General features: G+C 31.9%; 1 protein-coding gene across 1 annotated transcript; it reads left to right on the forward strand.

Moving 5' to 3' along the window:
* Positions 1–493: 493 nt before the first annotated feature.
* On the forward strand, positions 494–1503 carry BDR25DRAFT_203856 (SET domain-containing protein; the record flags this gene model as incomplete). The annotated part of the gene is made up of 4 exons (XM_033684427.1): positions 494–946; positions 1011–1036; positions 1090–1178; positions 1232–1503. Coding segments are annotated over 4 exons (840 nt in total), but the record flags the coding sequence as incomplete, so codon positions are not given.
* Between the last annotated feature and the right edge of the window lie 12837 nt (positions 1504–14340).

A 14340-nucleotide genomic window follows, 5' to 3' on the forward strand; every position in this document is an offset into this window, starting at 1 on the left:
AGCCCACAAAATTGAAAGCTTGTATATTCTGTGATTTGTGATAGAAAATGTTTCACGCTGGTTTCGTACATGAATCAAGTGTTGCACGGCGCGACGAGTTTCACGTTACAAGACTTGATTCATGTTTGGACATGTTTCACTGGAAGAACAACGACTTCTATAAACCCATCCATTCGGCCACCTTGCGAGATTGATTGAATTGGTCAATACGATTCAGATCCTTCAATTTTTCCGCCAAGTAAAGGCAATGATAGTCCGATTCTTTCTACTACTTCTCCCACCGCTCATTCCCTATGTACGAGCACTACCAAGCAACACGTGTTCACTAAATCTCCTCTCGCCATCACAATGTCCACTTTCCGAGCAACCTTTACCATTATCTCCGGGGTACCACCACAATGTTCGAGAAAGTGATCCATCTTCGAACACATCCGCCAGAAATGCTGCCGAACCAAATCAACTCTGGACCAATGATCCATTCTGTATCTCCGACTTCTGCGTATGGGCCAACACATCTTTCGCCGCCGGTCGAGGCATCTCCATCATAGCCACCCAGAACCTCGCAGAAAGCGTAGCGAAGAGCGAGGGCTACCAGTCAGCTCGCCGAGTACGAGCATCAGGTGGAGGAAGCCAGGCTTCCCCGAAGTATGAAGTGAAAACCTTACCCGGGAGAGGCCTTGGATTGGTGGCTAATCATACCTTGGTTCGTGGTGATGATATTGTGTATGAGCCGCCAGTGGTACTCGCTCAGCACGACATTGAGGATCTGCTTGGGGAAGGAGAAGTCGCTACTCTGCACCGTGTTGCCGTCGAACGATTGCCTTACCGAACGAGAGCGGATGCTATGAATTTGCATGGGTATGGAGGGAAAGGTACGGCTTATGATCGCTTTAGTGCCAATGCGTTCAAAGTGTACGAATTCGCGGGCATATTTCCTATGGTTGCTGTGAGTTCCGAGTTCCACAAATATCCTAATTTGGCGGTAATGAGAGCCAACCAACGTCTTCTAGCGGATCAATCACGACTGCCGGCCAAAGTAAGTAATATATGTATGCTCGGATGAAATCTATCGGGACTGACTGCGCTGAGTGCTCATTTCTACTTTGACAAGAAGACTTTCACGCATCGGATTCATGCTGTTCGGACTATTGCCCCTGGGGAGGAGATCACTATATCCTGTAAGCTTCTAACACAAGATCTATAAAAGGCGACGGTGCTGACGGCAGCCCAGACTTGAGTCACTACCTGACCTCAGATGAGCGTGCGCACCGCACGACCAGTCAATGGGGGTTTGAATGCTTGTGTCGACTCTGTCGCGTACCTCAAGACAAACTTAACGACTCGGACAATCGCCTTAAACGCATGCAGCAGATTGAGGCCTTTTTCCTAGATGGAAGTCAAGATGAAACTACTGCAAACCCTGCTATGGCCGAAGAGTTAATACAACTCTACCAAGAGGAGCGGCTCGATGTTCCAATATCCCGAGCGTATGGCTACGCTTCCCAGCAGCACGCGCTCATTGGTAATAATGCAAAGGCGAGAATGTATGCGACCCAGGCACTGGACTCTGCTGAACTCTGGGCTGGTCCGTGGAGCAAAGAGGTGGCCCAGATAAATGCACTGCTTTCGGAACTACCATGACTTGCATACAAAATACATAGGGGCGCTTGTTTTCTAAACCCCTATGCTTAAAACCGCAATAGACTAGTGTTTAGAGACACTAAGCCTAGATGAGATTAGAGGCAGCGTCGTAAGAGATCCGACTCTTGTCTAACAAGTCAGACCCTTAACCTGCTTAGGAATAGAGGAAATGTTTAAAACTTTTAAACTAATAAACTTTTATAAACTATAGTTTAATTAATTAATTAAATTTATTTTTAAGCTAATTATATAATTTTTATAGGTGTTACACATACTCTATAACGTACTTCACAGGCGAGTTGCTTACACACCTAAGTTGCTTACTTTTACTAAGACTTTACTAAACTACTCTTCCTACACTAATGCATTTCTAATAACACTACTTAGACATGCTAAAAGAATGTTAAATATAGCTTACACTTTAAGCTTTTAAATAAAACATAAAACTTTTAAAGAAATATGCTACAGCTATGTATAAAGTTTTTTAAAAGACAATAAATAACTATAGCGCTAGATAACCTTTACAAGCAAATTCTATAGCTAACTTATTAAGGCTAAGTAATAATAAAAAGTAGGTAATTATTAAAACTATACAGTGCGAAGACAAAAGTCTGTTCCCGCAACGCGTAACCGAGAAACGCGACAAACACAACACCATCTTTCTACTATTAATTGCGCAGCCACTATAAGGTCTTTTAGCAAGGAAATTTTACATAATTATTGCTAGAATGCTAAGTTATTAGTGCAGCAGCAGAAGTTAATTATTTTAAAGTCTAAGGCTAGCGTTTCTGCTGCAGAACTAGCAGAGGAATTCTCCTGCACAACGCGCTGCATTAACACTACAATTGCGCGCTAGAAAGCAACTAGCTGCAATCTTTTACGCTATTAATCTAGACACCCCTCTAAGCTATTGCGTTGTACTAAGCGCCTACTATTTTAAACAGCTTAAAAATATCTAAAAATAGAGTACAAAATGCTGCTTAAAGAGACTAGCCTTACGCTACACATATCTACTAAGACTGCTTATTATACGCTTAAGAAGTTTAATCTTACTAACTTTTGCTGTAAGCGTAGACCTAAGATTAACCGCGCCACAGCAGGCAGAAGGCGCGCGTGGGACAGAGCATAGCGGCGCTTTAACTAGAAAAGACAGATAATGCGCTTCTCTAATAAGTGCTCTATTAAAAAAGGCTCTAGTACTAACTAGGAGTAGTGCTTTTGCTATCCTATAGAGAAGTAGAGGTATAAGATAATAGAGAAGCGTTCTACAGCTTAGCAGCTTGCGCAGATAGTGTGGGCGTCTATCTAGATTAATTACAGACAGAGGGTACATTAGAGCTCTCTTATAATTATAAAGAGAGACCCTGCTGCTCCCTACTATAGCTACTTAGCTAAGAGCTACATCTAAGCGCTTAAGGAAGGTCTCCTGCGTAACTACTAAAGAGGAGATCTATTCTAGCAGGATAACGCGCGCATACACACAGCAAGAGCAACGCGCGAATAGTTGCAGAGGCACTATATTAATGTTGTTAATTTCCCCCCCTACTCTCTAAACCTTAACCCTATTAAACATATATAGTAGGCGCTAAAAAGGACACTTTATAGGCTGCACCCTAAAATAGCTATAATAGGCAACTCTGCAGAGAAGTAGGATTAGTTCTGTGCAGCATTAAAGAAGGCGTGGCAGAAAATACCTAATTCTCTAATTAAGAAGCTTATCTTTTTAATGCTGCGCTATCTATAGGCTCTGCAACAAGCGCATAGCTACTAGACAAAGTATTAGGATAATGTAATTAAAATAAGCTATTAATTATGCTTGTGCAACTATTTAGGGTGGCTATATAATTAATTAAATAGAGGGGGCAGATGTTTAATAGGGCTCGCTAAATGCTGCCCGGAACAGACTTTTGTCCTAGTACTGTACTTAAGCTAGATGCGTAAGGATTTTCCCTTTAAATAGCATTTATAGCATTTATAGCTAATTCTTTACATGCTAAGTGTAATCTAGCCTATATTAGCATAAACTAGCCTAGTATGTTTAGAAAGTGTTATCTAAAGCTTAAAGTAACATTTAAGTATAGTATAACTATAAAAAAGCTTTTTATAAAAGTTCTAAAGTAATTTAGAGTAATTTTAGCCTTATAAAGAATATTAAAGCTAAGTATAGTATCTAGAATAATAACATGTATAACTTTAGTAAAATAGGCTTTATTATAAGCTAAATATTTATTAACTATACTTATACTTAAAACTTTACTTTAAGCTTTAAATAACAATTTATAAACATAGTAGGCTAGTTTATGCTAACATAGCCTAGATTACAATTAGCGCGTAAAAAATTAGCTATATTAGCTATAAATGCTATCTAAAGAGAAAATCCTTATGTATATAGCTAAGTATAGTCTTAATGATTACCTACTTTTTATTATTACCTAGCTTTTATAAGTTAGCTATAAAATTAGCTTATAAAGGTTGTCTAGTGCTATAGTTATTTATTATTTTTTTTTAAAAAACTCTATATATAGCTGTAGCATGTTTCTTTAAAAGTTTTATGTTTTATTTAAAAGCTTAGAGTGTAAGTGTGAAGCTATGTGGAGCACGAAAGACATGAGGAACTGGATTGTATTGCTAAAGGAGGGCAACTACGGGTTTATATAGTACTAGATGAACCCATCATGTGACTTAAGGCCACCAATAGCTTTAGGCTGCAGCAGGTGGCATTGCTAGGCAGCAGTACGCCAACGGAGTGTTGGTGGCTAGCGCATGGAGAGCTCCGTAACTGCAAACAGTAAGCTATATCTAACATTCTTTTAGCATGTTTAAGTAGTGTTATTAGAAATGCATTAGTATAGAAAGAGTAGTTTAGTAGAGTCTTAGTAAAAGTAAGTAACTTAGGTGTGTAAGCAACTTGCCTGTAAAGTACGTTTGTTAGATTGAAGCACTGTTTCTAGGCTTCCTAAGATGAATGATGGGTTTTGGATATGATGTATGGGATGATGATTTATTGTATTGATTGATCGATTTTTTTGTCTACTCTGTTCGTGTTGCTCGGCTTTGTTTTCCTGTCCGAGTCCCTTGCGCACTAGCCCTATGCGCGACTAGCTTGCAACATGCTGCAATTTGTTGCAAAATATTGCAAAATGCTGCAACATGCAGCAATTTGCAGCAACATACTGTTTAAGCTTATTGCTTGTACTATGTAGCAGCTTTTGTCCAGCGTTCCTCCTGTCTTGACAGTAGGTGCGCATATCCGACACACCCCCTTAGCTTAGACATGCTTTAAGCTGGTTCCTAATTGCGCAACCTTAGTATGCTTCTAGGGCTTCTATTCTTGCTTTAATTTCTTCTATATCTGCTTCCTAACTAACTATCCTCTCCCTAACGTTAACTAGCTGAATTTGCTAAAGAAAGCTTAGCTATTTGCTAGCTAGAAGCGCTTTAGTAAGTCTATCTGCAAGCATCTTACTAGAGGGGACATAGACAACTTTAATTATTTGTTAAAAGACTTCCTGTTAGAGCTAGTAGTTATAGATGTTAACATGTTAGAGCTTAGTTTAAAGTTAAGATATCTTTTTGTTTACTAGTTAGGTTATCTGCTTGTTATTGCACTAAATTATAATAGTTAAATTAAGCAGCTTAACCTATAGTTTATTAAAAAGCATTTTTATAAATATAGCTTTCTTAGCAACTTAGAACAGTGTAAGTAATTCTGCTTTTATTATTAATGTTGTAACTGTATTTTATTTGTTTACTTACTATGTAATCTATCTACTAAATAGTTAAATAATATAGTCCTAAAAGCTTTTTTTATTTACTGTATTATCTATAAATAACGCATTACTTGCTACTATAAGGTAGTCTTCTTCTTTTAATTAGAGTGTGTATGTCTGTGTTGCATATAGGTACAGAATAACTTAATTAGCTACATCCTAATAGTTAGATGCAGGATTTGTAAGAAACTGTGTAAGGTGTAATGTAGTAAAAGTAATGTCTAGTCTTATAGTAACTGCTATAAAGAGCAAAGATCTAATCTTCTGCTAATATTAATATACTTTTAATAGAGTTGCAAAACTAAATTATAGTATAAGTTTAATTCTACTTATAGGTGTAGCATGCTGCTAGTTCTTTCTATTAGCTAGCCTAGCTATCTTATTAATATATAAGGCTTATAATAGCTAAATTATTTATTACTATTAATTTTTAATAATCTTAACTTCTAAAAACTATTGTAGGTTCTTACCTTTTCTTAAGGTATACTTCTCTTATAACTAGCCTACTACATGCTGTATATCTACTTTAAAGCTTTTTTTTATACATAATAATAAAGTTATCTACATAAAAAAAATATTCTAGCTTTAGTTATATAGTAGGGTTTATATAAAATAGCTAAAAACCTAAGGCCTTTAAAAGTTGTTATAAAATAGTGTTACTAGAGTTAAAAAAAGTTTATAAGCTATATAGTACTTTTCAAAGCTTTAGTATTTTACCTAGTTTCTAATAGCCTTTTAGCATCTACATGTAGATATTGTAGTTAATTACTACATGTATAAACATGTTAGTTATGTTATATTATTTAAGCTTTAAGTTAAAGCGTGTAGATATTACTATTAGCATTTAAAATAAGTGTCTTGCTAGGGTAGCAGCGTAGGTATTTTATATAGTAATATTATTTTATTAATTACTATAGACTACTAGTTACACTTTACATCTTTATAATCTATAGTGCTTATTAAGCTTATAGGTGTACACCTACATATAATCTAAAATCTGCTATTTAGCTGCCTTAATTAGCTTTATCTAGACCTCTGTCTAGGATTTTATTATCTAATAATTATCTAGGTGTGTTTTTTCTACTACCTTAAACATTTTATATAGAGGGTGCTTTTTTAGTTACTTTTAAGTTAATAGTAAAAATAGCAGCTAGCTTTTATAAAGTGTTTTTTTTAAATAGCATTTTTATTAATGCTGCTTTATCTAGTGTTTTACTACTATGCTTTTCTACACTTTTAAATTTTATACTAGCTATAAAGGCTACAGCTTATAGTATAGTCTTTAAAGACTTTATTTAGCTTAGCTTTAGTGCAGCTTTAGCTATTAACTACACAAGTAATGCTATAAGTAGCAGAGTATTTAAAGAAGATAAATAGTTATCTCTAATTTTTCTTTCTTAATAGTAGCCTAGTAGGTCTACTTTATTAAAATTTAATGTATTATCTATAGTGTTATCTTTATAAAATAACTTTATCTTTAGCTAATAACTAAGTGTTAGAAGCTTAATTATTTTAATATATATAGTAATTTTTTTATAATGTTATGCATAAAGTTATTTATTAAGTCTTTAGGCTTACTACTAAAGATTAAGTATTTATTAAAGATAATATTATGTAAAGATAGGATGGTAAGTAGCACAGATAGCACTAAGAGCAAGCTTTTAGAGAAAGATAGAAGTGTATTGTAAGAGAGACAAATTGCTGCTAAGCTTTGCTTGTTAGAATTTATGCTTATATACAAAGCACAGGTTATACAACCTCTAAACAGGTTAGGTGAGGCTATACTAGCCTGTTCTAGGACATCCGGCCTTACATTATCCCCTCTTATAGTAGTTCTATAACTTAGAGGATAGAACAGATAACAATAGGCCTAAGTAGCATAAGAGAGTGTTATGTAATGCTCTAAAAACTTACTTCTACCTATTATAGTTAATTTTATATAAGTTTATTTAAAAATAACCTAGAGTTATTAAGTAAAGGTAAAGTAAAAGTATAAAGTAAAAGGAAAGGTAAAATAGCAGTATATTTTACGCTAATAGAGTAGCAGTTAGGACAGTATATATAGGGTCTAACTGTTCTAGAAATCTATCTCCTTTACACCTTTACCCTCTCTACAGCTTAGAATTTAGAAGATTTTAAACTTTTTAAGGTAAGTATATTCTAAGCTACTCTAGTGTAATCTAGCGCAAAGGGGTGCTAACAAGCTTTAATAGTTCTATTTTACCTTACTTGCGCCTACTTGTTGCCTAATCTACTCTTAGCTTTTTCTCTTATGCTTAACTTTACTTAATAACTCTAAAATAAACTTTTTTAGCCTACTTTGTTGCAATCTAGCTATAGTTTTTTTTTTTAAAAAAGATTAATTAGCTTCTACTAACATAAACTTACACTCTAATAACTTTTATATTTAATACATTAATAAAATTTCCTACAAAGGCATTATAGATAAAAGTAGTAGCTGTTATATGCTTATAAATAATAAGTTATGTTATAGCATAAAAGAAAAAAGAATTAAGTATACTAAGTGTGCTTATTACCTTAAATCTAGTAAAAAGTGCTTTAGAGTGTGTATTCTAGCTCCTTCTAGCGTATTTACGCGCAGTCTGTCTAGGCTAACTCTAGATAGCTCTCTATTACTTTTAAACCTAAACAATGGGCTTTTAAGAACGCTATGCTTAACATTTTAGCCTCTATTAATCTACTTAACTTTACTTAGTTAGTGTAGGCTAATATAATAGTTATGTTATAAGTAAACACTATTATTTAGTTTTTTTAAGTGTAAGTCTTCCTGTTGCAGCATAATCTAGCTTAATTAGCCCTATTCTAGCTCTTAATAGTTTATAGTAAAAACAAAATCCTGTACAACAACTATCTATACGCGCACAGTAGCGCTATAGGTAAAATTGCTAAAACTAGAGTTGTTTTTAAGAAGCGCGCCTACTCTAAAGCTAATATTACTAAAAAAAGAGAAAAAAAAGCGTAAGGCGCTTAAGAAGGACTCTAATAAAAATAAAGCTGTAATAACTCTATCTAAGAAAGTAAGTGTATACTATTTTTAACTATTCTAGCGCTAACTAGCATAATAAAAGAAATATAGTGTTAAAAGTGTTTATGTTACTAAAGCTAAGCAATATTATTATATTAATGCTGCTAAAGCTGCTAATGTAATCTACTACATTTTTAAAAAGCATAATAAAGCTAATAATATTAAAAATAAGGCTAGTTAGAATTAAACCTTAGCTAAAAAAAAGTAGCTAACTAGGTATAATAAAAAATATCCTAATAGTTATTTTACTATTGCAAATTTACTTACAGAGGACCTTAATGTCTAATCTAGGGCCCTAATAGCACAATCTAGTGTAATCTAGCGCATTCTATAGTAAAAATAGTTAAGAATGCATAGTATAGTGTAGTTTTAGGTTCTTTAGCTTAAGCTTCTTTCTTTTTTTCTTAATAAAGTTAAATACCTTTACATTATGTCTCTTAAACTTAAAGTATAACTATTTTAGTAGTAATAAATTAATATACTTTTAGCTTTCTTACTTTACAGCTTTTTTATTTTAAAAATTCTAGAATGTCTTACTAGACTTAAACTCTGCTTTTTTCTTACTAGTATAGGTTATTCTAGGCTAGAATGTTTGTTTCTTTTATATAATAGATTTCTCTAGGTTAAAATAACCCTCTTCTTAACTCTAGTAAGCTATTCTATGCTAGAATAGCTTTACTTAGTCTAAATAAGAAATCTTAGGTCTAAATAGACTATGTTGTCTTTTTATTCTTATAGCGCTATTAAACACCTCTTATTAAAAAAACCTTAAGCAAAAAAAAAAATAAAGTAAAGGTAGCTATACTTAATTTATTAAGTTACTTTCTTTTTTTTAAGAAGTTTAACTTAAACTAGCATAATTTAATTTTTTACTATATATTTTTCTACTTTTTTAAAACACTTTTAATGCGTTTAAGCTAATGTTAGGTCTAAGTTCTTATAAGTTTTTCTGTCCGAATAGCAGTATTTAGATACGCGGTTGGGCGTCACGTGACATAGTCTTGTGTCATGGTTGTACGCACAGACAGATAAAATACCCTTTCCTTTGCACAGACTTAGAAAAACAAGAATTAACACTAGTTACCTGCAACCCCCCCCCTGCGCAATGTGTACACTGTGCAAACCTCTTTGCTTTGCATAGCTAGCATAGAGTCTATTTAACACTAATTAGTAGTTTAAATGCTGTAAGATAGAAAGCTTTTTTTATACCTTTTTATTTAAAAAATTATGTATAAGAGGAATTCTTTCTTTTACTAATTTAACTATAAATTAGCAAGAGTAAAGATAGAGTCTAATTTATGTGCAAGTAGCTATAAATCTCTGTTTAGTTACTTAACAAAGAGTAAGAAACCTGTCTGTACAATACTATTTAAAAGTATTATAGAAATAGTAGTGCTTATTTAATGCTAGAAGGTCTGTTTTATCTTTTTACACAAAGCTGTTTAGAGGCAGTGTATAACAAGAAGTAAGACAGTGCGCAACAACGCATAACTAACTACTATAGAGCAATAAGCAACGCTAGCTCCATCTATAACTAGCTAACATAATGTATTAACATATAACTAATACATACCTTTTATAGGCATCTTAGTAAAGACCCTAGCAGAGTAGACAAACATTAAGAATTAAGTAGATAAGATTAAACTATTAAATAACACACTTAAAAAAAAGCTTAATTTATACATAGCTAACTTAATTATAGAACTCTACACATTAAGCGCAATAGATGTACATACACTTAAGAACTTTTAAGATAATTTTATAAAGTAAAAGCTTATATACTTTAAAGATCTTAGCTAACTGTTTCTATAAAAACTAATTACTACTTTACAGAATAAAGGCATTAGTTTTAAAAAGAATAAAATAGAAGCTATTACACTATATAAACTTATAAAAAAAGAACACACTTTTACTATTTTATTAGACTATTATACTAAACTATTACTACTAGCGTTAGTTTTAACGCTATAGAGGATGTCTCTATATAAATTACCTGCAGACTTAATACTTTCTCTGTAATTAGTACAACTACCTTGCAATAGCTTACTGTACAAGAGCACAACTAGGCAGCTACATATTCCTGTAGCCACAGCTCTGCATAAGATTCCCTAAAGCTTATACTTACTATATATAATTTAATTACTGTACAATCTATACTAACTTTTACTTATATAAGATATTACAGCAGAGAACCTTATGCCTAAGAAAGTTGTATAATTCTAGAAGGCATAGAAAAAGGAGAACAACTACATAAGGCAACTGTATAATATTCTAGCTAATAAGGCTATAGTATTTATTAAGCTCTACTAACGCCTTGCTATTTATAAGGCCTTATATATACGCATCTTCTTTAATATCTTTAAAGGCTGTGCACACATGTTCTACCTTTACAATATTAGCCCTAGGAAGATATAAAGGGTCCTATATAAATAGCTTAGTAATTACTTTAATACTAACATAAATTATAACTAGTATTAGACAAATTAGATAATAATAAGCTTTACATAAATTAAGTAAAAAAACTTTATAAAAACTTTATATAAAGCTTTTAAAGCTATAATTAATAAACTTACTCTTACATAAAAAGCTTTTAGTGTCCGAATAGTGATATTTGGGCGCCTGGTTGATAGTCACGTGGCTCGGATGCGCCCAGATCCCTGTGCACAGAGATCCGTGCGCAGAGTTTAGGACTATATCAACCCCTTTCCTTTGTACAATAGAAACAAGAAGAAGCAATTAACACTAGTTACCTAACACCCCTGTGCAATGTTTACACTGTGCAAACCTCTCTGTCTTGTACGCATTTGCTAACACTAAGTGCTAGCTAGCAGAGAGTCTATTTAACACTAATTAGTAGTTTAAATACTATAAAAGAGAAAGCTTTTCTTATACCTTTTTATTTAAAGGTTTATGTATAAAAAGAATCCTTTTCTTTACTACTTTAACTATAAATTAGTAAGAGTAAAGATAGAGTTTAATTTATGTATAAGTAGCTATAAATCTCTATTTAGTTACCTAAGTAAAAGTAAGAAACCTGTCTGTATAATACTATTTAGAGATATTATACAAATAGTAGTGCTTATTTAACGCTAGAAGGTCTGTTTTATCTTTTTACATAAGGCTGTTTAGAGGCAGCATACAACAAGAAGTAAGACAGCGCGCAATAACGCATAATTAACTACTATAAAGCAACAAGTAACGCTAGCTCTATTTATAACTAGCTAACATAATGTATTAACATACAACTAATACATACCTTTTGTAGGCATCTTAGCAAAGACCTTAGCAGAGCAGATAAACATTAAAAATTAAGTAGATAAGATTAAACTATTAAATAACACACTTAAGAAGAAGCTTAATTTATACACAGCTAACTTAATTATAAAACTCTGCGCGTTAAGCATAATAGATGTATGTACACTTAAGAACTTTTAGAACAACTTTATAAAGTAGGAGCTTATACACTTTAAAGATCTTAGCTAACTATTTCTATAAAAACTAATTACTACTCTATAGAATAAAGGCATTAGCTTTAAAAAAGACATAATAAAGGCTACTACACTATATAAACTTATAAAAAGAGAACATATGTTTACTGTCCTACTAGAGCATTATATAAAACTATTACTACTATTACTAGTTTTAACGCAATAGAGAATGTCTCTATATAAATTACTTATAGACCTAATACTTTCTCTGTAATTAGTACAACTACCTTGCAATAGCTTACTGTACAAGAGCATAACTAGGTAGCTACATATTCCTGTAGCCACAGCTCTGCATAAGATTCTCTAAAGCTTGTACCTACTGCATATAATTTAATTACTGTACAATCTATACTAACTTCTACCTACATAAGATATTACAGTAGAGAACCTTACACCTAAGAAGGTTGTATAATTCTAGAAGGCATAAAGGAAGAAAAACAACTACATAAAGCAACTATATAATATCTTAGCTAACAAGGCTATAGTATTTATTAAGCTCTACTAACGCCTTACTATTCTTAAGGTATTATATATAAGCATCTTTTCTAATATCTTTAAAGGGCGCGCACACATGTTCTACTTTTACAATATTAGTCTAGAATAATTATAGAAGTTACTATACAAGCAGCTTAGTAATTACTTTAATACTAACATAAACTATAACTAGTATTAGACAGATTAGACAATAATAAGCTTTACATAAAGTAAGTAAAAAAACTTTATAAAAACTTTATATAAAGCTTTTAAAGCTATAATTAATAAACTTACTTTTATATAAAAAGCTCTTAGTCTATAATTCTAAGGCAAGATACTGCTTTACACTACTATTATATAAGCATGCTAAGGGCAACTTAAACTTAAATAAGTAATGTTCTTAATTAAGCCTATATATAAAGCACTGTATAGTAACCTCTATTTAGCACTTTAGGTTATAATTAATTAATAGAATAATGCATTTATAAATAAATCTTAAAACATGTACTATACTAATAGGCAATATAGCTTACTATGTATATATAGCTATTAACAACATAGAAGAAGCTTAAGGGGATATAAAAGATTATTTAGACTACAGTCCTCTACATAATTAAAGTAATGCTTTATCTGTTATAAGAAAAAATGTTAGTTAATAAATTATCTTTACATAAATTAATTTTATGCAAAACGCTAATATATCTTTTTATATAAAGAATTTTATAATAAGACACTAACATGTAAGAAAGTAAATATGTATATTTAAAAGTTTAAAAGTAAACTAGAGTAGAAGAAAAAAAAGTTGCATAATAATAACAACTTAAATAAAAAGAAAAGTAAGAAGATTATTAACTACCTTACTAATGCTACATTTCTCTACTACGCGACTGCAGAGGACATCTACAGCCTAGAACCTAAAGGATACGCAGAATAGTTTATCCTTAAAGATTAATACTATACAGTATACTAAGGTAAACTATAGGATACTAGCGCAGTAAGGATCTCTACTGTAGGGAAGTTATAACTTAAAGCATACCTGCAAGAATTCTCTTATACAAAAATAAACTAAACACTAAAGAAGAAGAGTATTAGCTTTAAAGAATAAAGATTAATAGAATTAATTAGTACTATATAAATTACTAACCTAGTTAGTAACATAACATATTACATTCTAGACACCCTAACACTGTTCCTACTGTCTCTAGCAGACGTAGACTAAATAGGTGCGTACTTTAACAACGTGCAGAATGTAATTATATAAAGTAATAGAAATACTATTCTAGTTATACAAAAATAAGGTTATCTATTCTTTAATATATAAAAAAAGGAATTAATGTCCTTTTTTACTAAACATAAACTTTAACAACTGTATAAAAAATTTAGCTATTCTTATACAGAACAACTTCACATAATGCTTAAAAACACTAGACATAATGTTAATTCCTTTATACTTAAAAAGATTAAAAAGTTTTGCTACATATATTAGCTACATAACCTAGCACTATAAAGATTTAAGTTTATAATTAAAAATAATTTATACTTTAATTATAAGATAGTAATTAATATTATATAAATTAGTAACTAAGATGTACTATATGTAATTAACATAGATACATTATTCTAAGTAGTAACCTTTTTAAAATTAATGTCTGCACAAGATACCTAGAACGCGCTCTGTAAGTGTTAGATTAACACATACTAAGGCCTACTTAATTACATTGTACATAACTCTAGTACAAACTTTGCGTCTAAAGACTTCTAGAATTACGCAAAGATTGTAGGAGCAACATGTTAACAGATGCTAGTAGAGGCCTATTAGGCTCTAGGGAAGATTAAGCGCGCGCACACACCACTGCAACGTGCGTACAATATCCTCTGTGCAGAATTAGATAATTATACAAACAATAAGTTAGTGTTATAA

This window comes from Lindgomyces ingoldianus (assembly GCF_010093535.1).
Source record: "Lindgomyces ingoldianus strain ATCC 200398 unplaced genomic scaffold BDR25scaffold_5, whole genome shotgun sequence".
NCBI lineage: Eukaryota > Fungi > Ascomycota > Dothideomycetes > Pleosporales > Lindgomycetaceae > Lindgomyces > Lindgomyces ingoldianus.